The sequence below is a fragment of the Henckelia pumila genome, chromosome 2, assembly GCF_033568475.1.
Source record: "Henckelia pumila isolate YLH828 chromosome 2, ASM3356847v2, whole genome shotgun sequence".
In the NCBI taxonomy this organism is placed as follows: domain Eukaryota; kingdom Viridiplantae; phylum Streptophyta; class Magnoliopsida; order Lamiales; family Gesneriaceae; genus Henckelia; species Henckelia pumila.
The window spans coordinates 10,716,435-10,739,969 of record NC_133121.1 but is presented as its reverse complement, the minus strand read 5'-3'; the positions used below and the strand labels follow the sequence as shown (position 1 = coordinate 10,739,969).

The window sequence follows — 23,535 nt, the reverse complement described above, 5'->3', positions numbered from 1 at the left end:
TCAAGTTTACAAGAAATTATTGGGTGGCCTGATGGACAACTCAACACATAATGGTAGGGATAAGATCGGATCGGAACCCGTCTCATGACCCTCCTACCCATAACCCGTCCCGAAAAGAGATTTTTTTTCTCTCGATCCCGTACCCGATATACTTTCGGGATCCCGAATGTCTAGGGAGAGGAATCATGATATTTTTTCCTGTCTGAACTCTGGCCTCGGAATGGTCCACGTTTTAGTTTCGTGGGCCGTATTTGAGCCCAAAGTAATGACCAGTCCGTTTCAGACCTTTTGACATGTCCACGTCTAATTCCTCTCTAGCCCACTTTATATTGCATATGGTTGGCCCAACTTATATATTATTGGGCCTAGTGACTTCGTTTGCAACGGCCCAAAATATGAGGTTCCGCGCTCCACTTCCCCTCCCCTGAGCAAATCGCAAACCATGAAAATAAAATTAATTCTGAGGTAATTATTATTGAATTAAAAAACAATGACAGACGTGCAGCGGCGGAGCAAGAAGCGGAAGAGAGGAGGTCGGAGCCGCCGGAAGACGAAGGAAGATTGCAGCAGCACCGCCGCCAATAATCCATCTGTGTCTGTGTCTTCTTCAACTCGTGCATCTTCTATCGTTAAAAGTGGCTCGAAATCCTCGTCGTCTTTCCTCGACAAGGTACTCTAGGTCGAAGAGTTTCGTTAATTTAGAAGATTACTTGTTAACTCTTTTGTGAGTTTTTTTTCCCTTTTTATTTTTGCAGATGAAGGCAAAACTATCGGGAGGTTATTTTCGCATGATTAATGAGAAGCTGTACACTTGCTCGTAAGTTTTTTTTTAATGAAAAAGTTATGCTTTTTTCGGATCTGGATTAAAAAATAATATGTTTAATTAATTACACACATGGAATATTGCAAATCAAGGCTTTTTCAATGCACAACACCAATGCTGTTTCTCAGCGGAGGATCTTTTTCCGCTTTTTTCTGTTTAGGTTTTGACTGTTTACCTTATAGATATCCACTACAATTTTTTTGTTTCAATTTGATCATATATTGATCACAAATAAGAATCACATTTGTGAGAAAATGTAGTTACTGTGTCAGTTCTTGTGAGTTTTGGACAAAAATAGAAGTAATTTACCTTCTTACAAACGATTCTTTTTTTAAAAAATTATTAATATTATTGTTTGATTATTCTTTGCATTTTTTTTTTGGCATTTTCCCTTGTTCCTAGTGGAGACGAGGCTCTGAACTATTTTAAAGAGGACCCAGCATTGTTCAATGTGGTAAGTTGGATAATCTTGTTTTATTATTATTATTTTTTATTGAATGGAGTTGAAATACTCGTGTTTATTCAGTCTGGAATCATGTGGAATGGAACCAAGTAAGAGATTTTGTTTGCAGCGTTCCGGTTTGATTCAACGAATGTGGTTTCTATTAATCTATGTATTCATAACATTGCTGCTACGGCTTAAATGTCGATCTGAGTACTCAGTGGATTGTATATTGAGAAAATTTGAAATACAAGCGACAAAATAATCTACACTCTTGCAGATTTTGTGGCTCGTTTATGGAATCTTTCTCCAAGTTAAAGAGTGGGAACAATTAGTGATTTTGGTTCTAATGGGATCACATTAGGAAGATGCTTGCTAAAATAAGCAGGATACACATTGTTATGTTTTTGCCTACTTATAGTTATGTCTTTCGTTCCACATGATTTTCAGATTGAATAAAAGACTACCTCGAGAATAGACCCTAAAACAATTATTAATGTCAAAATAGCAGTGGTAGTGGTGATTTGATTTCATGCCCTTTTCCAAGACAATGTATGCTGTCCACCAGTTGCTTATGAAACGCCTCATTTTGTGCTCAAACTATGCCTATGATAGGGTGTAGCATTCTATGTTTGATCACTATATCTGCCCTTTTAGTACATTGGATGACAACGAACACTGCCAATTTCAATTGTTTTTTATAGCATCTGTATACTTTTACCCGCATTTCTTATCGTGTCTTAGTGTTTTTCCTTTTTTTTCTATTGTTTTTTTTTGGAGCCATTTTTTCCTATTGTTTGAGGTGTTCACATATGGGATTTTATTTGGTTTCTACTGAACTTTTACGCACAACATATTCTGAACTTTTGCTTCATTTATCCACAACTCTCTACTCCTTGACTTCAAATTCTGCAACTTAATTTCCCACCCACTTTGTCAGTATCATTCAGGGTACCAAGAGCAAATGTCCCATTGGCCTGTCCAACCAAATGATATTATCATAAAATGGATAAATGATCGCAGCCCTTCTTTAGTTGTGGCAGATTTCGGGTGTGGTAAGAATCCTGAACCTGGATAAATTATATCGTTTTTGTCATGTTGCTTGTAAAAGTTAGTTTTACTAAATTTTCAGGTGATGCACGGCTTTCAAGAAGCGTGAAGAATAAAGTTTTCTCATTTGATCTTGTCTCAAATGATCCTGCTGTGATTGCATGTGATATGTCCAATGTAGGTGCCTATCCTTTTCCTCATCTATTTTTCTTTGGGTTGATAAATTTGGATTTTTATGATAAGTTTTCCATGATGATTCTCTAAAAGATGGAAAGTTTTATGTGCTTGAAGTTTTCTAATTTCTTGAAAATTGAGTTACTCCTTTTTTATTTTCTTTTTTCCTTTATTTTGTTGGGCAAGTAGGACGTCTCGTCTTGAACTTAGTCGCTCACAATTGTTCACACAGACACCCCTCGACACTTCTTCTGTAGATGTTGCTGTCTTTTGTCTCTCACTCATGGGTACCAACTTTCCCAATTATCTGCAAGAAGCAAACAGAGTTCTTAAGCATCGGTATGCCTTTTATATGTTTCAGCACATCAATTATAGCTCATAAAGCAAGTCAAGTCTAATTGACTATTTATTCACAGGGGCTGGCTTTTAATAGGAGAAGTGAAAAGCAGGTTTGATCCGAACACAGGGGGAGCAGACCCAAACGAATTTGTAAAATCTACATGCGAGCTAGGATTCACGTCCGTGACTCAGGTAATAACTAACACGTCTTTTTCTGTCCGACTCTAGAAGAATTTCATTATCTTTATTAACATGTCTGTGTTCCTTGCAGGACTTCTCCAATAAAATGTTCTTGCTTTTCTACTTTCAGAAGAAGGTTTTATTCTGATATATTGTTGTATTTTGAATATGCTTTTCGCAGTTTTTAATCCGATGGATGAGTTCTTCGCAGTAACTGTTTTTATTCTTGCCTGTTGTGTAGGAGAAACAAGGACCAAAAGAGCAGCGGATTAAGTGGCCTGAATTGAAGCCTTGTTTATACAAACGTCGTTGAGCTAATGCTTCATTCGTCTTTGTTCAGAATCTGATGCAGCATGATTTAAGCTGTGCTCATATCTTGCGTCCCATAAATTTAATTTTATACTTCAATTTTATTGTATGATCATATATTGTTGAATTACAAAAGCGAAAAAGAAAGGCTGTAGTTTCACGACTTCATTATTTGTGTGTGTGTATAACATGATGGAGTGAGTATTCATCTAATGATTAATAATTCGATTTTATAGCATAAAATCGAATTTTTGGATGATATCTTTTAAAAACGTCATGATGATGATGAGGACGACGACGACAGTAACACTTAAAAACTAAAGTAGGTGAGGTCAGTTTTGTTTTACGAATTTATATCTATGAGACAGATTGATTCGACTCATATTTACAATAAAACGAAATATTTTTAACATAATAGTTTTTTATGTCGAGTTGAATAAGATATTTATTTTAAAAAATTGACTAGTTCGACCATCTTAAAGTAGTTTTTGTGTAAAAACTAAAGTAGTGAAATCTTGCTTTTGTGTTTTTGCTTCGTCATCCTTTCAAAATGGGGGAAAAGAATTGCATGCCAAAAAAAATGGGGAAAAGAATTATATCTTTAGGCTGTGTTTACTTGGCTTCATAAACATAGGATGAGTTTATTAATCCAATTTTAGTTAATTCTCCACAAATCTAAAAGCCCGTCATTCAACCCTCATTTCACGTGATATTTCATCCTTCATTTCTCAAAGTATAACATATCCTGATCTATATTTGTGAAAAATAATTCACATAAAACTTAATCCACCCTACCTTGATTTCTTCGTTTATATCCTTCTTTCGTTTCCCCCCAATTCCTTCTTTTTCTCTTCCAATTTCTCCTATTCAATTTTATGTAACTATGAAAAATACATATTTTTATACTCAATAATGTTGTTAACTGAAAATGTCTCACATGTAAATCAATAATATTTTAAAATATTCAATAATAATCCAATTCAAATTTTATGAATATCAAAGTAAACATAAGATTATTTATCATAGGTGGGGGTAAAAATATAATTCATCCCTCAATCATTATTTCAATTCCAAAATTAATAACTCAAAGTAAATATGTTACTATTTATCCATTATTATTCCACGTCCTTTAAAGTCATTTTAATAGTATTGTTATGATTTATCCATATATAATCTCATCCCACTAAGTAAACACAGTTTTGTTATATTATAATGCATAAAGCTATTAGAGAAATTAAATTTGGTTAAAAATGTGAACGAACAAAATTGTCATTAATTTTTTTTTTTTAATCTAAAATCAAAAGGGCAAAACAATAATTAAGCAAACCCAGTCTCCCATGTTACCCATTTCATCCCCACGTTTTCTTTATTCCTTGTACTCAATCCTTTTCCACGTTTTCAATTTTCTTTTTTCAGCTTACAATTTATGTAAATGTATACTAATAAATCTCATATTTTACTAATTGATTATATAAGATATCATATTATTATATTCAAACATTATATTATATATGTGCAACACGTGTGTTTCGTAACTACTAGGTAGTATAAGATAGAGATTGGTTGCATGTTAACACGGCTAGCTTTTTGCCTTGACCAACCAATGTAGCATAGGCCGACATTATATTAAAAATCAAATCATAGATCAAAAGACTAACACAAATATCCACAAAAAGGTGGTTGGCGGATTTAGTGGGACAAATATTTCTCCATGAAATCAATTGCAAACTACATTTGTAGCTCAACATGACCTCCACATTTAAATTATTCACATTACCCTTTTAATCCTTTCGGCTATATGTCATTATTTGTTGGGAGACATAAGATAAGATGTGTTCAAAAACTTGAATCTTTTGAGACTGAAAAAATATTTATTTATTTTTAAAAAAAACAACATTACATAAATTAACAAAATATTCGCAATGTGATCGAATAACGAGACTATTCTAAACAATGACCGATTCAATTCTTAAAAGAAAACAAGAGAAAGATGAAAGATCAATTCCATCAAATTGGTTGAGAACTTGGAAATTTCTTGCACAAAGTCAAAGCCAAAACAAATCACCGACTGATCCCACAAGATTCACATTCTTGGGAGGAAGCTTCTTCTCTCCATTCCTTTTTTGACTAACCAAATGCTGAAATAACTCCTCCCCCCATATTTAGTTTTGTTCAACAACCCTCTTTAAATTCAATTTTCCTCCCTCACTCACTCACTCCCCTATTTATGGCAAATGTGGTCATATATTGCTTGTCGTTTTTAATCTAATGCTAGTATTTCGATGTACCCGTGCTTGCACATTTTTTTAAAATTATTTGATTTATATTAAAATAGGGGTGATATCGTAATTGTAAAAAAATAATGAGAAATCGTACTGCGATTTTTTTTATTTTGGTCATACCAACTTACATACTTTTTTGTCTTTGTTAAGCTAATTCTTAATGTAATATAGAGATCTTGTTCATTTTGGGTTTCGTTCATTCATCTTGCAATTAAAAGTTTCTCTTGGAAAAAAAAAATATAATGAAAATGGAAAATCTATACAAACGGGACGAAATTCTTTGCTCCAAGCCGTGCTTTTTGTTTTGTGTTGTAGTATATTATTGATATCGCAAATATATAAATGATCAGAAATTAATTAACCTAGCATCTTTCCACCAAATTCAACTCCTAATATAATAGTTGAGCTTTGGAGTGAAATCTTAGAAACATACATCAATCATGGCAAATAACATAAGCAAAGTTTTGTTCACTTATTTATAATTATCGTATTATACTATTATTATTTCACCATGTAATAAATGTAGCAACAAATTTCACCACTTGCAACCACACGATCAAAACAGCGAGCCAAGAGTTTAACTCTTTTTTTTTAAGACAAAATTTGTCCCGCCTAGGTGCTAACGGGATTGTGCAAAGTGTCTTCCAAGATAGAACGCTTTACAACTTTGAGTAGTAGCACTGCAAACCCAAAGAACTTCGAACACAAAGTGCTTTAAAGAAACTCTTATATGAAGAGAAACAAGATAGATCAGAACTCTCTATGCAATACAAGAGAAGAAAGAATGAGTGAAATACTATCGGATTTACTAGGCTGTCTAGTGAACGTGATGTCTTGAACTATTCAGCCGTTGATGTAAACCAAGACAACAGTATTCACACAATAATTTTTCTCACACTTTATTTGTTCTCATGGTTTTGTCCGTTTTGGCCCTGGACAAAATCTTGGATTCTTAAGTGTTTCGTTGAAGCGGCCCATCTTCACACTTAAATAGGTGACCTTCTATTATATGAGTATCCTGCCATACCCTATTTCTTAAAGAAATATAGGAATCATTAAAAGTTTTAAAACTTAACCTCACTGCTTGCACAGGTTGCACTTTTATCCTAGGAATGAGAAGAGAACGAAGTTCTAAGTGCACACGAACATTCATAACTTGATTTTTCCATTGAACCAAGATCTTGGGATCTCCAATCTACAAGGTTGGGTTTCCGCTATGAATATTCTTTAATTTTGTAGGTTTTAATCTCATTCCTCTTGATAAGCAGTTTACTTGATCTCTCCCTAAACCTTTTGTCAACGGATCCGCTAAGTTATCTTTTGATTTTACATAATCAACTGCGATAACTCCATTTGAGATCAACTGCCTAATGGTATTATGTCTTCGACGTATGTGTCTTGACTTACCATTATACATACTACTTTGTGCCCTACCAATAGCCGACTGACTATCGCAATATATCATAATTGCTGGCACTGGTTTCGTCCAACACGGAATATCTTCTAGAAAATTACGAAGCCATTCCGCTTCTTCTCCCGCTTTGTCTAAAGCTATGAATTCCGATTCCATTGTGGAACGAGCTATACATGTTTGTTTTGAGGATTTCCACGACACAGCTCCTCCACCGATGGTGAACACATATCCACTTGTGGATTTAGAATCTTTTGTGTCGGATATCCAATTTGCATCACAGTATCCTTCTAGTACGGAAGGATATGTTGCATAATGTAATCCATAGTCCATTGAATACTTTAAGTATTTAAATACTCTTTCCAACGCTTTCAATTATCATTACTAGGATTACTTGTAATCTACTCAATTTATTTATTGAGTATGCAATATCAGGACGAGTACAATTTGTAATATACATTAGACTCCCAATTATCCTTGCATATTGCTGTTGAGATACGGGTTCACCTCGATTTTTGGATAAATGTAAACTTAAATCCACGGGTGATTTTAACGGTGTGACGTCATATGCGTTGAATTTCCTAAGTACTTTCTCAATATAACGAGATTGTGTTAGGATAATTCCTTCAGGTGCTTTTACAATCTTAATTCCTAAGATAACGTCAGCTTCTCCCATATCTTTCATATCAAAATGTTTTGTCAACATTTTCTTAGTTTTCATGATGATATCATGATTACTACCCATTATGAGCATGTCGTCTACATATAGACAAACAATTACATATGAGTCATGTGTGCCTTTTATATAAACACATTTATCACACTCATTAATCTTGAATCCATTTGACATCATTGTTTTGTCAAACTTTTCGTGCCATTGTTTAGGAGCTTGTTTGAGCCCATACAATGATTTAATGAGTCGACACACTTTCTTTTCTTGACCGGGAGCAATGAATCCTTCAGGTTGTGCCATATATATTTCTTCCTCTAACTCACCATTTAAAAAGGCCGTTTTAACATCCATTTGATGAATTTCGAGATTATTTAAAGCAGCAATTGCTATAAGTACTCGAATAGACGTTATTCTTGTAACAGGTGAAAAAGTGTCGAAGAAATCCAACCCTTCTTTTTGTCTAAATCCTTTGGCCACTAACCTTGCTTTGTATTTTTCAACAGATCCATCAGCTTTGTATTTTCTTTTTAGGATCCATTTGCATCCTAAAGGTTTGCTTCCCGGTGGGAGATCTACTAACTCCCAAGTATGATTTTGCATGATGAAATCTATTTCGTTTTTTATGGACTCTTTTCAAAGCGGAGCGTCAGGACTAGATAACGCTTCGCTTAAGGTCCTTGGATCATTTTCTATAGCATAACTAAGAAAATCAGGACCAAAAGTTTTAGCTATTTTAGCTCTCTTACTACGCCTTGGTTCTTCGTTTTCATGAGTTTCCTCATTATTGGATTCATGAACTCTTTTCGAAGATCTCTTTTCTTTTCCTTCGTTACAAGGAAAGACGTTCTCAAAAAATGCAGCATTCTTTGATTCAATAATGGTATTTTCATGTATATCAGGAATCACTGACTTGTGCACTAGGAATCTATATGCACTACTGTTGTTTGCATATCCAATGAAGATGCAATCTACAGTCTTAGGTCCAATCTTCACTTGTTTTGGCTTTGGTATTTCTACTTTCGCCAAACACCCCCACACTTTCAAGTATTTGTATGAGGGCTTATGTCCTTTCCACAATTCGTAAGGAGTTTTATTTTTCTTTTTATGTGGAATTTTGTTAAGAATATGATTTGCCGAAAGTATTGCTTCCCCCCACAAGTTTTGGGGAAGTCCAGAACTTATTAGCATGACATTCATCATTTCTTTCAGAGTACAGTTTTTTCTTTCCGCAACACCATTAGATTGTGGTGAATAAGGAGCAGTTGTTTGATGAATAATGTCAGATTCATTGCAAAATTCTTCAAATGGAGCAACATATTCACCTCCTCTATCACTACGAATTTTCTTGATTCTTTTGCCTAATTGATTTTCGACCTCATTCTTATAGGTCTTAAATACTTCAAGAGCTTCATCTTTGCTTCTTAAAAGAAGCACATAGCAGAATCTTGTGCAATCATCTATGAATGTAATAAAGTACTTTTTCCCACCTCTAGTTTGAACAAACTTTAAATCACAAACATCGGTGTGAACTAGTTCTAGAGGTATTGCACTTCTTTTCACTGTGTGAAAAGGTATTTTAGTTAATTTAGCTTCAACACATATTTCACATTTGTAGTTTGAATCAATCTTAGTTCTTGGAATAAGATTTAATTTCCCAAGTTTTCTCAAAGTGTTGAAGTTAACATGTCCTAATCTAGTATGCCATAAATTAGAACATTCAACCAAGTAATTCAAAGCATTAACTTTATTACTTTCAAGATCACGAAGTACAGTCATTACATTCATTTTGAACAGTCCCTTTTCTATATATCCTTTTCCTAGGAACTGTCCATTTTTCATGATTACAACTTTGCCGGCTTCAAACACTATTCTAAATCCGGCCTTGACCAGTCTAGACCCTGAAACAAGATTCTTTCTTATGTCCGGAACATGGAGGACATCGATGAGAGTAAGCTCTTTTCCCGAAGTCATCTTGATCACCACTTTGCCTAATCCAACGATCTTAGAATTCGCATTGTTACCCATATAGAGCTCTCGTCCACTTATAGGAGTATACTTCGAGAATAGATCCTTGTCAGCACAGACATGTCGCGTAGCTCCAGTGTCGATAAACCATTCTTTGGGATGATCAACCATGTTAGCCTCAAAGATCACTGCTGACAGATCTATCTCGGACAAATCAATAGGCACAGATTTGTGTTGGACCATATTTGCCCGGTATTGATTGTCCTTCTTCGGTAAGTGACAATCCTTGGCCTTGTGGTTCGTCTTCCCACAGTTCCAACATGTTCCTTTCCATTTCTTGTTCTTCCCTTGCTTCACATCTTTTCCAAAATGCTTTCTTTTCTTCATAGCGTTTGGCTCCACCAAATTTGCCTTCGCTTCCATCGGTATCTTACCAGCTTTGTTCTCCGACTTGCGATTGTCTTCCTCAATTCGCAGCCTTACTATCAAGTCCTCGAGCCCCATTTCCTTGCGTTTATGCTTTAAATAATTCTTGAAGTCTTTCCATAAAGGAGGAAGCTTCTCGATTATAGCAGCAACTTGGAAGGACTCTCTGATCATCATCCCTTCGGCCATTATATCATGGATGATGATTTGGAACTCTTGCACTTGGCTAATCACCGTCTTGGTATCAACCATTTTGAACTCAAGAAACTTTCCGACTACAAATTTCTTTGTGCCAGCATCCTCGGTCTTATACTTTTTCTCCAAGGATTCCCATAGTTTCTTAGCAGTCTTGGTTGCAGAATATACACTATACAGTGTATTTTCCAACCCATTCAGTATGTAGTTTCGGCACAAGAAGTTGCTGTGACACCATGCATCGAAAGCAGACCTTGTTTGTGTGTCAGCATCCGGTGTCGGAACAGCAACGACTTCCTTCAGAAACCTCGCAAGATGAAGTGTTGTGAGGTAAAACAACATCTTCTGCTGCCATGTTTTGAAGTCAGTACCGGAGAACTTCTCAGGTTTCTCGGCATGGGCAGTAGAAGCAGGGGCCGTAGGTGGCGGCGGCGTAACATGTGGTGGTGGCGTAACAGGGGGCGGTGGTGGGGGCGTAATACTGGCAGATAGATCAGTAGCCATGAAACGAAAATTTTGTCTTAAACTTGTAGCAACAAATTTCACCACTTGAAACCACACGATCAAAACAGCGAGCCAAGAGTTTAACTCTTTTTCTTTAAGACAAAATTTGCCCCGCCTAGGTGCTAACGGGATTGTGCAAAGTGTCTCCCAAGATAGAACGCTTTACAACTTTGAGTAGTAGCACTGCAAACCCAAAGAACTTCGAACACAAAGTGCTTTAAAGAAACTCTTATATGAAGAGAAACAAGAGAGATCAGAACTCTCTATGCAAGACAAGAGAAGAAAGAATGAGTGAATTGGTAAGTTCGAATGAATGCAGGGGCTATCTATTTATAGACGTTGAAAAGCTGCCTCGGACGGTTGCACCCCTTCGATGCATGCATGGCCGAAAAGTTGCAATGGTTCGGTCTGAAGAGATGCACATGTTCAGCCGAAAGGACGCACTGTTTCGGACCAAAAGTCGTGCCCGTTCACACGAAAAGTTGCACTGATTCGAGCTGGATGGTTTCACTGATTTGGAAGCAATTTTTTTTGTCCAAAAAAGTTATATTTATGTCAAAGCCAGCCCAGCCCATGCCCTCGACCGTGCCGAGCCGAGCTGGTCGGACGGCGGCGCGCGCGTGTGGCTAATGGTTCGAACCTAGCCTAGACTAGGTCCGCTCCCTTTAACAAACATGGGTACCCCTTGGGGCCCCAACCCATTGTCTAAACTTTGACATTATATAGTGCAATTTATTCCCACATTTTATCAATATATGAGACAATGAGCATAAAGCCTCATTCACCATCCATTTGTCCATAACAAATTTTCCAACAATAAATACGTTACTATTGCTATTTCGTAATTAAATAAGAGGACTAATTAATCATAGTCAACACGGCACTTTCATCTCAAGATCTGTCGAATTGTACACACTTTTCTTTATTTTCTCTATGTTTTATGGCCCAAAAAAGAAAAAGGAATATTAATAAATTATTATGAAAAAACACCGACTAGGATTTTAGTTGATAACTTGTGTCATATTTCAAAAATAGGATTTTTTTTTTTTGAAGTATAAGGTCAACTATAAATCCGTAACATGTCGACATGATTTTTTTTTTTTTTTTTGACAGTCTTGCTTAAAATTTTGATCGAATTGATTAATTATGAAATTCGTTTAATTCAATTCGAAAATCAGATTTTTATCTTTTTACAAATTTAATATATCTGTTTTCTGTTCTTGAAAAAAAAAACGAATAATAAAGGTAAACGCTTGATTAATTTTGAAGTGAGGCAAGATGGCTGCTGAAAGGATAATTGTTCCTTGATATATTTCCATGTTTTGAAAGATTATAATATTGTGTTTTGTCTTTCTAGAATTGATAGTTAATATTTTGTTTCATATCTATATTTTTGATATATTTTAGACTAGGAATTACTTTGATTTGAATTGAGATAATATAATATTCCTAGATTTAAACTATGGTTTGGGTTAATTATTGGAGAAAAACGAGAGAAACGAGAGAGAGCAGAAAAGAAAGATCTCAAGCCGTAAAAGAGAGATTTAAGCGTACAAAATAAAAGAGAGAGAGACGACCAAGAGATCTTTGAGCATACATTGTGAGAGACTTCAGCATACACATAGAAGATCTGGAGAAACATAGAAAAGCTGAAGGACTCGTAGTAGCTCTGGTCGTTGTTTTCCGTAGATGCCTTAAAGGTTTGAGAGCATTGAAGATTGGTGATCGAAGCTATGTTGCTCTCGTATTTTGGCATCAAGGATCAAATCCTATCTTGGGTTTTCTTGTTCTACTTTCAGTAGACTTTTAAGGGAGTTGTTTTTATTTATTCTTTATTTTCTCACATGTTTAAAATTGATTTTTGAAATAATTCACTAATTTTAGGGTTTGTAAAACTCTTTGATTTGTTTTCTAGTGAAAGTTTTGCCCTGAGGCGCTGCAAGAGTATTTTATACTCTTGCTTAAATATTTGAGTCTGATTTGTTTGGTTGCTTATCTATTTTATTCATTCTTTCATAAATTCTGATGCATGTTAATCAAGGTGTTATTGAAGATGTTGTCAACACCTTGTGACAACATCTGAATCTATTTGTATGCACAACCTTTTATTATTTTAGTACTTGTGCATATTTACTCTTGAGTATTTTTATTGTTGGTTTGCTGTTACTATTATATTTCTGCTGCAAGTTGTGTAGGATGTTGTCAACACCTAGTGACAACATCTGATTTTGATTATTTTTATGAACCATGATATCCCTTACAGCTGCGAAAAAAACTTTTCCATTATATTTTATTTGATAATTAATCGTCTATTGATATATACTTTTCAAAATGCAGTATCGGCTAGTTTGATATTTTCTGTTTTTTTATATATATAAAAAAAAAACAATCGCTTATATGCCAAAATTTTCAATATTTAAAATGTTTTCGACAGTATATGTACTCAAAATTTAAAATACAGTGTGTTAATAGTCACGAAGTTTCAACATATCCGAAATTTCACTTGGGTGGTGTGCGTAATTAACCTTATTTTAATATTGATTCGCTTTATCCATTTTCATGAAAAATTAGTATATTTCGTTCGCTGAGAAAAAAATAATTCAATTTATTTGATTTTTTTTAAAAAAATCCACTTACGTGAGTAGTTGAATTGAACGAACGAGTGTGGAGATAATATATGCTATTATTTTGACGAACACAATGTGTGCAATAAAAAAAAAATTGTAAACGCTTTCAAAGTTAGTTACAATAAAAAAAAATTATATAGATTATTTTTTTATATGACAAATGTTTTTGTATAATAACATTATCTAGTTAAACTTACGAAATTTTTATTGAAAAATGAATGTTAAATCAAATGAAGATAAATCTGATATTTGAATAAAATGCCGGATAAATTGTGGGTCCATGATGAAAATGAACATTAAAAAAATGGAAAAGGCGTTGAATCTAAGGCAACCCAAATTTTACCATTGATAGTGGAACACGTTTATCTCGGCTTTTAACCAATGGAGTACAAAATTTCAATTCCAACTTTTAATCTGCTTTTCACACCAACGAAAACGAAATTTAATTTTCTTCAAAATAAAAACGAAATTTTAATCTAATTAATTTTTTTAATAGCAGGTAAACATTTGATTCAGCTATGATTCACGTTCCTATTAAAAAAATTAAACCAATTAAGCGCGGTGGGATGGATATATCAACATAAAAGAAGAGGAAATTTTAAAGAAATAAAATTGTGATTTTCGTCCGATTTTCGCAATGTTAGTTTTTTTTTAATTCTCAAAATTAAGTTTTAGTTTTTATATTTCAGTTTTTTAACAATTTTAATATTTTTTTAAATCAAAAGTACGGTATAACGTTACATGCATGAGTGTTGTGTTAAAAAAAAATTATAGCATGCTAAATTAAATTGAAAATGAACAATGTAGGATCAATAAACATAAGCTATCAATATATTTCTGAAGCACTAGCAAAAAGGTAGGAAAACTGTTACTTCAAGACAATCTCACTGTGGACTAACTTGCTATGAACAAAAGTTATATTTGGATTACTTGTATAGAATTCATCAAGTGGTGAGAAATGGATTCAAACCCACCATAAAATCCACTTTCACCCATTTTTAATCTAAATTGTTTAAATTCTTTATGTTGAAACTTCGTTTCACAATATCAAGATTATTGTGCTCACATGTCTTTATCTTCACTTTTCGATAACACTCATAGATTTTTTAAACTAATATGTGTGGTATGTTTTAGATTGACTCGAGTATTCTCGATATTTTATTGTTTCTTATGGTTACTTATTCTATGTTTATATTGATATGCTCAAATATGTCCGATGTGTTTGTATCATAGCATATATTACTTAAAAATCAAGATATTTAATAATAAAACGTAAAATCTTCTCTCATACAATATGTTAAGACAGAAACAAATGCGACGAGATACAATGGATAACACTACATTTTATGGGATCAAAATGCCAAAAATTAATCAAAAAATCGCATTGATTAATAATAAAAAAGGAAGCACGAATCTGATTGGAAACTGGTGGGAATCATCATAATTTCTCGAGTTGCCTTGTCCCCTATGCAACCATCAATTTCCATGTGCACTTTTTAATAATTTCTCTCCTTTTTATTTTTCTTTAACTTAGAAGTAAAATAAATAAATAATGTATTATTACATCTTAGAATATCATATTTTATCCCAAATGGGCATCTAGTTTATTTCCCGTTTTACCCTCCTGTCCCCCACAATATCTATTCTTTTTCCAATGGGCATCTTCTTGATTCCCCATTTTGCCCTTCCACTGTCCCCCCCAATCCCATACTCTGCCTCACGTATATATATTATATGTTAAAATAGTAATTCAAGAAGACAAAATACAGACCCCCTTGCTGATCCTGACACGGGCTCAATTCAATTCCTCCGCGGCTTTATCCATCTTCGCAGATCAAAAAGAGTACGGGAAACAGTACAACGCGGTGAGAAAAGGCGTAAAATTAAACAAACTAACCCCACTTCATCTCGCATATTTAGAAAAACAATACTCCCTTTTTGTACTTGATTGATACCCATCCAAGATTACCTTTTTCTTGATTGGTTTTGGATTTTGGGAGCCCCCCTTTTTCATCTGTTTACTGGCTATATTCATTGATCTGTTTAGGAAGGATCTTTGGCGGGTGTGAATCGGTGAGAGATCATCAGGGTCGCATCATTCTTTGGTTGCAAGGACTGTGACACTTGTGTTTCAGATTCAGTGATCTCTGTACCAGATTTGGGGGGTGGGTTTTTTACCTTTTAGATGGTAAATGGTGATGGGAAGTGACAAGATTGCTTGTGGGAGTGTTTCTGATATGGGTTTTGCGTGGGATGCTGGACTAAGAGTGAAAGTTTTCAACTTGGTGATGCTTTAAAGTAGAAGAAGGTAGCTTTTGTCGTGTATTGAAGTTGAGAGGAAAAGGGGGCGAAGAATGGGATCTGGAAATGGGTTTTATTCGGGAGCTGAGTTTTGTTTAGACTCCAAGTGGTTGATTGATCCCAAGCTTCTTCTTGTTGGGCCAAAGATTGGAGAAGGAGCTCATGCCAAAGTGTACGAGGGGAAGTAAGTTGACTTATCTTCTGTCTGAATCTTGATCTCTAATTCTGAGAAATGAGAGCTGAAGAATAGGAAATTAGTCAAGGAATTGGTTACCTTGCTTCAATATTTGTCTGTTTCTTGTAATTTGAACTCTGACTTCCCAAGAGGTTGAAATTTATCGTTTCATGCTTGCCAAGATTTAAGCATCCAGCATATCTTTTTCCTCAGAATCTAAATCGCTCATTACTGAATTTATGGGTCCACGTGCTGTACTCGTAGGGATTGTATTTATGATTAGAAATGGCATGCTATATGATGAAGCTTTCAATTTGTTAACTAGGTTGTTGCTCTGAAACATATATTTTGTTATATTGGCTGATCATTTAGAAGTTAACTCGCCTTCTATTAATCACAAATCTTTCAGATATAAAAACCAGAATGTTGCTATCAAAATTGTTCACAGAGGAGAAACGCCAGAAGAGATCGCGAAGAGGGACGCCAGGTTTGGAAGAGAAGTTGAGATGTTGTCTCGAGTCCAACACAAGAACTTAGTCAAGGTTGTGTTTTACATTTGCTATTTGCACTTATAATCCTGCATGTCGTGTCCTTTTTGAGGCATAAATGAATAAACTTTTGCATGAAAAGCCTAAAAATTGGCACTTGAATGTTTTTGGTTGGAAGTTATTGCCAGCCTCCTTTTGGTCTGCCTCTGCTTCCATTGCGGTGATCATGAAAATTGTCGATGTCTGAGACTATATTGTTATGATACAGTTTATCGGAGCTTGCAAGGAACCTGTGATGGTAATAGTAACCGAGCTTCTCCTCGGTGGGACTTTGCGGAAGTACTTGATAAATATGAGGCCAAGGTGTTTGGACATGCGTGTTTCCATTGGATTTGCACTCGACATAGCTCGTGCCATGGAATGTTTGCATTCTCATGGAATTATACACCGTGACCTGAAACCTGGTATGTTTCATTTTCTATTCTTTGGGTTGTCAGACGCATATATTTAATTGCATCTATCAGCGTGAAAACTAGTCTACTTTGTATGTATTACAGTGTTACATTTATCATGCATCTAGCTTTTGTGGCGATCAACGAATACATGCTTATTCTTTTATGGGAGATTTCTTTAATAGAAATGTTTAGATATTATTATCAACCTGATTTCCATTCAGTCTGGGAAGAGAAGTTATAGTTTTTCCCCCCTGCAAAATGCTCTGGAAGAGCATCTCACGTCTCTTAGCAAGTCCATTTTGGAATCGAAACCATTCTGGTTTTTGAGAGACAGTTCCGGTTTCGGTTTTATGGTTCTTGGGGGTGGTCGAGTCTATACTCGTCTATTGATCTGTAATAAGCACTCGTTTTTTCCTGCAGAAAACTTGCTCTTGACAGCAGATCATAAAACTGTGAAACTCGCTGATTTCGGTTTAGCAAGAGAAGAAACATTGACGGAAATGATGACGGCAGAGACTGGAACCTATCGCTGGATGGCTCCAGAGGTACTTCATCAATTCTTTTTCCGTTGTATCCCCCGATTTTCGTGGTCAACGATATCACTGAAAATGATGTCAACTTTTCCAAAAATATTGGTTCCAGCTCTATAGCACAGTCACCTTGAGACGCGGAGAAAAGAAGCATTACAACCATAAGGTGGATGCTTACAGTTTCGCCATTGTACTGTGGGAACTGATACATAACAAGTTACCCTTTGAAGGCATGTCAAATTTACAAGCAGCCTATGCCGCGGCTTTTAAGGTAAAAATCCCCTTCTGTACGAATTTTCTTAGTCTAAAATAAACCAAACTATGTTCCTAATTTGCTGTTTGTCTCTCTTTTTCTTTTTCTGGTCAGAATGTAAGGCCAAGTGCAAATGATCTACCAGAGGATTTAGCTTTAATAGTGACTTCATGTTGGAAAGACGATCCGAACGCGCGTCCCAACTTCACTCAGATCATACACATGCTCCTGCATTATCTATCAACAATATCGCCTCCGGAACCCGTTTTACCACACAGGATTTTCTCTTCTCAGAACATCACCTTCCCTCCAGAGTCTCCAGGCACAAGCTCGTTGATGGCTAAACGTGATGACACGAGCGACACACCCAAGACACCGATGGAAAACAAGCCAAGAGGGTTCTTCTGTTTTAGCATGTGCTGCTGATCTTCGCCAAACACGGTCAATTTTCGCGAATGAAGTCGGATCATCTGCAGAAAGTGACGCGTACAACGATGGCGTACATCTGCGATAAGATGATATATGAGGGGAAGGGGAAGGAGAAGGAGAGATTGAATCCAATGTATGAAATCTTCTTCTCTTCTCAATTATAATCAAAGAATTCATATGTAATCGTCATTAATGCAAGTTAATCCAAGGGCCATTGTACAATGCAATGCACATTTTACAGTCATATCAGTTATCCCATCACCAAATCTCCTGTCTATATATTGTAAAGGGAATCCAAGACACTAGATTTTAATACTTCATATATAATATTTTAAAAAAATCAAATATATTATATCATGTTCTTCAAGTTGTTTGGAATCCTATGTAAATTACTGGGTTTTTATTATTATTATTATTATTATTATTATTATTTCAAATAGAAATAGTACATTTTTTTTTTTATAAAAGAATTTATTGTGTAATATCTTCCCCTATCTACATAACTATTTATAATATTTCCGTTATAATAAGAAGAAAAAAAAATAAAAACTCTCATATGAGGGATTGTGAGAGAAATATTATATTTGATTCATGAAAAAATATATTACATTTATTATATATAATTTGAGTCGACCCATCTCTTAGATCCCAACAAATAGAACTACTAAAGAAAAAAAAAATCTTACAACCTTGTTTTAAGGAAAAAAGCTAATTGGTTATCCTAAAAAAACTTTTAAAAATGGTGTCTCCAACATTCTATTAATAGCTTGGAGGGCAAGTCTTACGTAACCAGAGACAATTTCCTGCTCCACTGGGCAGAGGCTCGGTGTTAGCTTCGGTAAAGCGTGGGGCCGCGGTTCTGCGTGTTATATCATATATGTCGATCTCATATTCACACATGCCTGAGGTTCAAATATGACGAGCCTCGCTCCAAACCAAAGCGGGAGTTTCCCGCTCATTTACCGATGACTCACAAAGCTAAGTAGAGAGAAGAGGGATGCTCACTGGCACTCTCTTCGCAGCTTCGAATGCATTCTGATCACCGTCGTGCATCTTTTATCCTAAATCATGGCTAGGTAAATTGAGACATGGATTTCCATGTGAATTCGTAGTTTACCCTTAAAATTATTGGAATGGAAAGGGATAATCTAATCTTGGAAGACCAATCGATTTTGAATGTGAATGGTTCCTCTTTCTTCTTTTCCTGGATATGATTCAAAGTGATTTTAATGGGTAGTGAATGTATCGGGTACACATTTTTCCGTTCTTGATTTAGGATTTCTGGGTTTCGATTATTGGCAATGATACTACCTAAGAAAGTGTTGGGAGCTGGACTGATGAGCTCAATCAAAAGATCATATTTTTATTGAATATGGCTTCTGTTTGTTGTGTTTATGGTTTTTGCTGAAACTTTTAGTCTTCTTTACTCTTTGCGAAGGAGTATCGGGAGGGGCTTGGGGGTGTTGAAGTGGGTGTTCTATATTGCAAATAAAGAAGTGGAGAGCAATATCATCACAATAGCTGGGAATGTTAGGTATCATCGAAATAAGCGCAAAAGGGTTTTTGTTTTAAATGAATGTATGTTGTGTAGCTCTTTGAAATGTAGTTTCTGGTTGAATCTTGGCAATCTGAGAGCGATATTTGACATCTTCCCGAGTTAAAGTTTACTACTTTTTACTTCAAAATTGAGGGACCACTATAAATTTGGAGGATGCATCCTGAATTCATTTCTTTAACAGTTGGTAGAGTCTTAAAAGTGTGCTCTTCTTGATGCTGCATACGCCCTTTCAGGCTTTAGCATAAAGTTTAGCTGTCTTTTTTCGTTCACGTCTGCTGGTGTGGTATCATGCACAACTTTAACTTCTAAGTTGAAGTTCCGCAGCTGTTTCTTGATAATGCATTTATCTTTTTGGCCCAAATGTGTTTCTTTTGTTTAGCTTGGCCTAATGTATAAATGATGCAGGACATGGCTTATTGATAGCAGAGGAATTGCTAAGAAAGTGAGAAATGCTGGTCTTCCAGCTGCATACCAAATCAAAGATTATGGAGCAAATAAGGAATGCCCAAATTGTCATCATCACATAGACAATACTGATGTGAGCTCCAATATCTTTAACAATCCGAGTAATTTTTCAATTATTAAGCGTAAAATTATGTATCAGTTTTTATCCATGGCTCCCAATTTTTCATCCTGTTTAACATAGAGTTTGTAATACGGAAAGCTAGAAGACAAATATCTTATTCCATATTTACCAACTGAAATTTTCTTGTGGCATGACTGTTGGAGAATTCCTTGGAGCTGGCTCCTTTGTGGCTAAAATTGGTTATTGTTGTGAAATTAACATGCACACCCTCCCCCTATTCAGGTTTCTCATGAATGGCCTGGCCTCCCTGTTGGTGTGAAGTTTGATCCATCTGATGTTGAGCTGTTGGAACATTTGGCTGCAAAATGTGGGGTGGGGGATTCAGAACCTCACTTGTTCATTGATGAATTTATCCCAACTCTAGAAGGTGACGAGGGCATATGTTACACCCACCCCGAAAATCTTCCTGGTGAGTTTGCTCCCAGCTTGTGGATAAGTGAGTTATATTGTTTCTTCTGTTAGTAACTCATCAAGTACAATTGTTTCAGGTGCTAAGAAAGATGGAAGTAGTGTTCATTTCTTTTACAGAATTATTAATGCATATGCTAGTGGTCACCGGAAGCGCAGGAGAATCAATGGTCAAGAAAGCACGATAAAGGCACATGTTCGCTGGCATAAAACTGGGAAGACCAAACCCGTGATGGAAAATGTAGTGCTGAAAGGTTTTAAGAAAATTATGGTACTCTATGCACCCTCAAAAAAGGGGTCCAAACCTGATAAATGCAACTGGGTCATGCACCAGTACCATCTTGGTGCTGATGAAGATGAACAAGAAGGAGAATTCGTGGTTTCCAAAATTTTCTATCAGCCACAGAAGAAGACTGAGTATAATGAAACTCCCATTGTGAAAGAAGAATCTGACTTGGGGATGGCTCAGGCTATTCCGAAAACTCCCAAGATGTCTACTCCTGATCCTCCCCGGCCACAGAATACTCCCTCTTACAACGGTGACTCAGATGATTATTTGATAAAGTCATTTGTTCAGGTTGGTGAAACTTTCACCCCGTGAAGTAATGCGATTATTATGTTTTGAAACAACTAAATTGGGTATCAGGCATAACACATTGGAATTTCAACAGAGTAGTAACCTGTTGTATTCTGGTGTAGAACACAAAGAATCTCAAAGAGACATCAGATCCTCCGTCTGGTTTTTGGCTTGAGGATGAAGTGGAATATCCCACTTGCCTGGCTGGAGAATCGCAAGCCGCGGACTTTGTGGATGCAGACTCACTAATTTGCAATGAAATAATTGATTCTACCACGATGTTTGGTAATCCAAGGCCGCATAACTCCTCTTTAACTCAAGAGGGTGGCAATGTAAGAGATGTCACTGCTTCTGGTGGAATATCTGATCTGGACAACATTGAACTCGATACTCCCCCAGATTTCAATCTTTCGGTATCCTTCTAATGCTCTTTACACCATCTCTTTAGTTTGTTTACATAAATTTTAGAATTTTGGATTTGATATACTCTGCCATGCTGCAGGATTTACAGTTTGCCTCTCAAGACAGTGTGTTTGATTGGTTGAATCAGTTATAGATTGTCAAGAACTTTCACATGATGGCAATTGAAAAACGAATCATCTACCTTCCTCATTCAGGGCACTTAACATTCAAGAAATGAGAAAGAAAAACAACACAAAGGAGGAAAAATAAAGAAAAATGTTCATTCACATTGGAATCTGGCTGGCTTTCCAGGCAAACGCCTACGCTGTATTTGCCTGTATTTTCAGCTTAGCACGTCAGAATCTGCTGGAATGTTTAGAGTTCTCTCCAACCGACTGATCGGTTATGAAGAAATACGAGTCCGATTTTGGTGTTTCGTGGCTCGACTATGCTTGATCTGAAATGCTATCGAGCTATATGCTCCCTTCAGATCCCATAAATATTACATTTGTGTAAAACATTATTGTTCAAGACACAAAACCAATGTAAGAATTCATATTTCGCGTGTATGGAGTGCAAGTGTTAATTTAGAAGCAAAAATAAACAAAAAACAAAAAAAAGAAAAAAAAAACCCATCTTTACTTGGATGTTTTTCTCTCATTCGAAGGTAACATGTGGTTTGGTTTTATGTTGTCAAATATTTTAAAATTGTCAAAATATGTTTGTGATGTATTTTCTTTAGCTTTAATATGTCCCATGATGAATCCCACGATATTCATTCACCAAGTGTGAGATTTGTTCACTGATTCAGAATTTCAGATGCTTGGTTTGGGACAAAATAAACAATGTTCTCTGGTAAGCTGATGGAATTTTTAGGAAAAAAAAAAATATAATAATAATAATAATAATGTTGAACCTAGAGATCAATTTTCAATTTCATATCCTCTAAAAGCTCATATGAAATATATGCTTTGTAGTGTATTCAAAATATATATACACATATGTATTGCTCGATAATTTATAGTTCAAGATTTCAAATTTGATATGTGGTCTAATTATAACAACTATTTAACTATTTAGGCATTCGATTTCTAAGGTTATAACTTATAAGGGAATGCACTTGTATATATAGCTTGTAGCATAATGGGATGATGGGCTTTGTCCTAACTCCTATATATCATAAATCCCACCCGTTTAAGTTTCATGTAGTGGCGTCCAATTTCCATAGGGCAAATGGCCTCCTTTTATCTCTTTCCAATTTTTTAGAATTTTGAGACCATACTTCTAGATCATGTGTCCGTCAATAGGCGGATTCCTTTCCTTTTTTTGTAATTAAAAAAATTGTTTAGAGTTTTATTGTAAGATAGGAATTGATTCCCTTTTTTTCCTACTGGTGTTTTTTTTAACATGTATTATATGTTTACATAATTGAAATATTTATTCAAACATGATAAATTTTGTTAAGATTTTAAAAATAAATCCAGTTTTAGAAAATAAAAAATAATATCTATCGATAAAGTTATATAATGATTGTATAATTGTAATTTTAAATAAAATTTCACCAAATTAATTCACTAAAATATAGTGTTTAAATTTATTTAGCAAAAGTTTTTTTAATCCATAATTCTATTTATTTACCCGTAAAAATAAAGCATCTAAGTATTTGGAACCCCACAGTATATACTTTTTTTCTGAAATTTTAGATAGTTTTTCTTTATTAATTTTCATTGTTATGATATTATTTCGGGGTGAGAAAAAATATCAACTTTTTTTTGTATATCGAGATTATCGTATCGAAAATATCAAAATTGGTATGGTACGATGTGGTAATAATAATATTATAATATCGAACTTTTCGATATGACAGTGATATGAAACTTGAAAATTTCTACCAAAACAGCATATATAAATTTAAAAATATATAATATTTTAATAAATTTAAAAATTAAAAAAAATTAATATTTTTTCCGTAT

At 35.0% G+C, this 23,535-nt stretch overlaps 3 protein-coding genes across 5 annotated transcripts; all 3 read left to right on the top strand.

The window, feature by feature from the left end:
- Positions 1-443: 443 nt before the first annotated feature.
- On the top strand, positions 444-3,485 carry LOC140883331 (ribosomal RNA-processing protein 8). Its single transcript, XM_073289759.1, has 9 exons — positions 444-670; positions 756-817; positions 1,226-1,277; positions 2,206-2,320; positions 2,398-2,492; positions 2,722-2,828; positions 2,906-3,020; positions 3,100-3,144; positions 3,250-3,485. The coding sequence occupies exons 1-9, from the start codon at positions 491-493 to the stop codon at positions 3,319-3,321; spliced, it is 843 nt and encodes a 280-aa protein (XP_073145860.1). The 5' UTR covers positions 444-490; the 3' UTR covers positions 3,322-3,485.
- Positions 3,486-15,170: 11,685 nt separating this feature from the next.
- On the top strand, positions 15,171-18,458 carry LOC140880446 (serine/threonine-protein kinase STY13). The gene is made up of 6 exons (XM_073284886.1): positions 15,171-15,885; positions 16,286-16,418; positions 16,633-16,828; positions 17,240-17,364; positions 17,462-17,620; positions 17,717-18,458. The coding sequence occupies exons 1-6, from the start codon at positions 15,755-15,757 to the stop codon at positions 18,026-18,028; spliced, it is 1,056 nt and encodes a 351-aa protein (XP_073140987.1). The 5' UTR covers positions 15,171-15,754; the 3' UTR covers positions 18,029-18,458.
- Positions 18,459-18,970: 512 nt separating this feature from the next.
- Positions 18,971-22,129, top strand: LOC140884525 (SUPPRESSOR OF GAMMA RESPONSE 1-like). 3 transcript variants are annotated; one of them, XM_073291302.1, is made up of 6 exons: positions 18,971-19,107; positions 19,995-20,127; positions 20,398-20,584; positions 20,664-21,160; positions 21,283-21,573; positions 21,663-22,129. In XM_073291302.1, the coding sequence occupies exons 1-6, from the start codon at positions 19,100-19,102 to the stop codon at positions 21,714-21,716; spliced, it is 1,170 nt and encodes a 389-aa protein (XP_073147403.1). In that variant the 5' UTR covers positions 18,971-19,099; the 3' UTR covers positions 21,717-22,129. The 3 variants fall into 3 exon arrangements, with proteins under 3 accessions (XP_073147403.1, XP_073147402.1, XP_073147401.1); XM_073291301.1 differs by lacking the exon at positions 18,971-19,107 and adding an exon at positions 19,167-19,280; XM_073291300.1 differs by lacking the exon at positions 18,971-19,107 and adding an exon at positions 19,361-19,565.
- The last annotated feature ends 1,406 nt before the right edge of the window (positions 22,130-23,535 follow it).

What these genes read in the sequence shown, in the direction of transcription:
- LOC140884525 (XM_073291300.1), top strand. Translation starts at nt 19,426, where the DNA reads ATGGTTTTTGCTGAAACTTTTAGTCTTCTTTACTCTTTGCGAAGGAGT. An exon ending in ATCACATAGACAATACTGAT is followed by an intron (nt 20,128 to 20,397) that starts GTGAGCTCCAAT and finishes CCCCCTATTCAG; the next exon opens with GTTTCTCATGAATGGCCTGG. An exon ending in CCACCCCGAAAATCTTCCTG is followed by an intron (nt 20,585 to 20,663) that starts GTGAGTTTGCTC and finishes CAATTGTTTCAG; the next exon opens with GTGCTAAGAAAGATGGAAGT.
- LOC140883331 (XM_073289759.1), top strand. Translation starts at nt 491, where the DNA reads ATGACAGACGTGCAGCGGCGGAGCAAGAAGCGGAAGAGAGGAGGTCGG. An exon ending in GAGAAGCTGTACACTTGCTC is followed by an intron (nt 818 to 1,225) that starts GTAAGTTTTTTT and finishes CCTTGTTCCTAG; the next exon opens with TGGAGACGAGGCTCTGAACT. An exon ending in ACCCAGCATTGTTCAATGTG is followed by an intron (nt 1,278 to 2,205) that starts GTAAGTTGGATA and finishes CCACTTTGTCAG; the next exon opens with TATCATTCAGGGTACCAAGA.
- LOC140880446 (XM_073284886.1), top strand. Translation starts at nt 15,755, where the DNA reads ATGGGATCTGGAAATGGGTTTTATTCGGGAGCTGAGTTTTGTTTAGAC. An exon ending in AACACAAGAACTTAGTCAAG is followed by an intron (nt 16,419 to 16,632) that starts GTTGTGTTTTAC and finishes GTTATGATACAG; the next exon opens with TTTATCGGAGCTTGCAAGGA. An exon ending in ATCGCTGGATGGCTCCAGAG is followed by an intron (nt 17,365 to 17,461) that starts GTACTTCATCAA and finishes TATTGGTTCCAG; the next exon opens with CTCTATAGCACAGTCACCTT.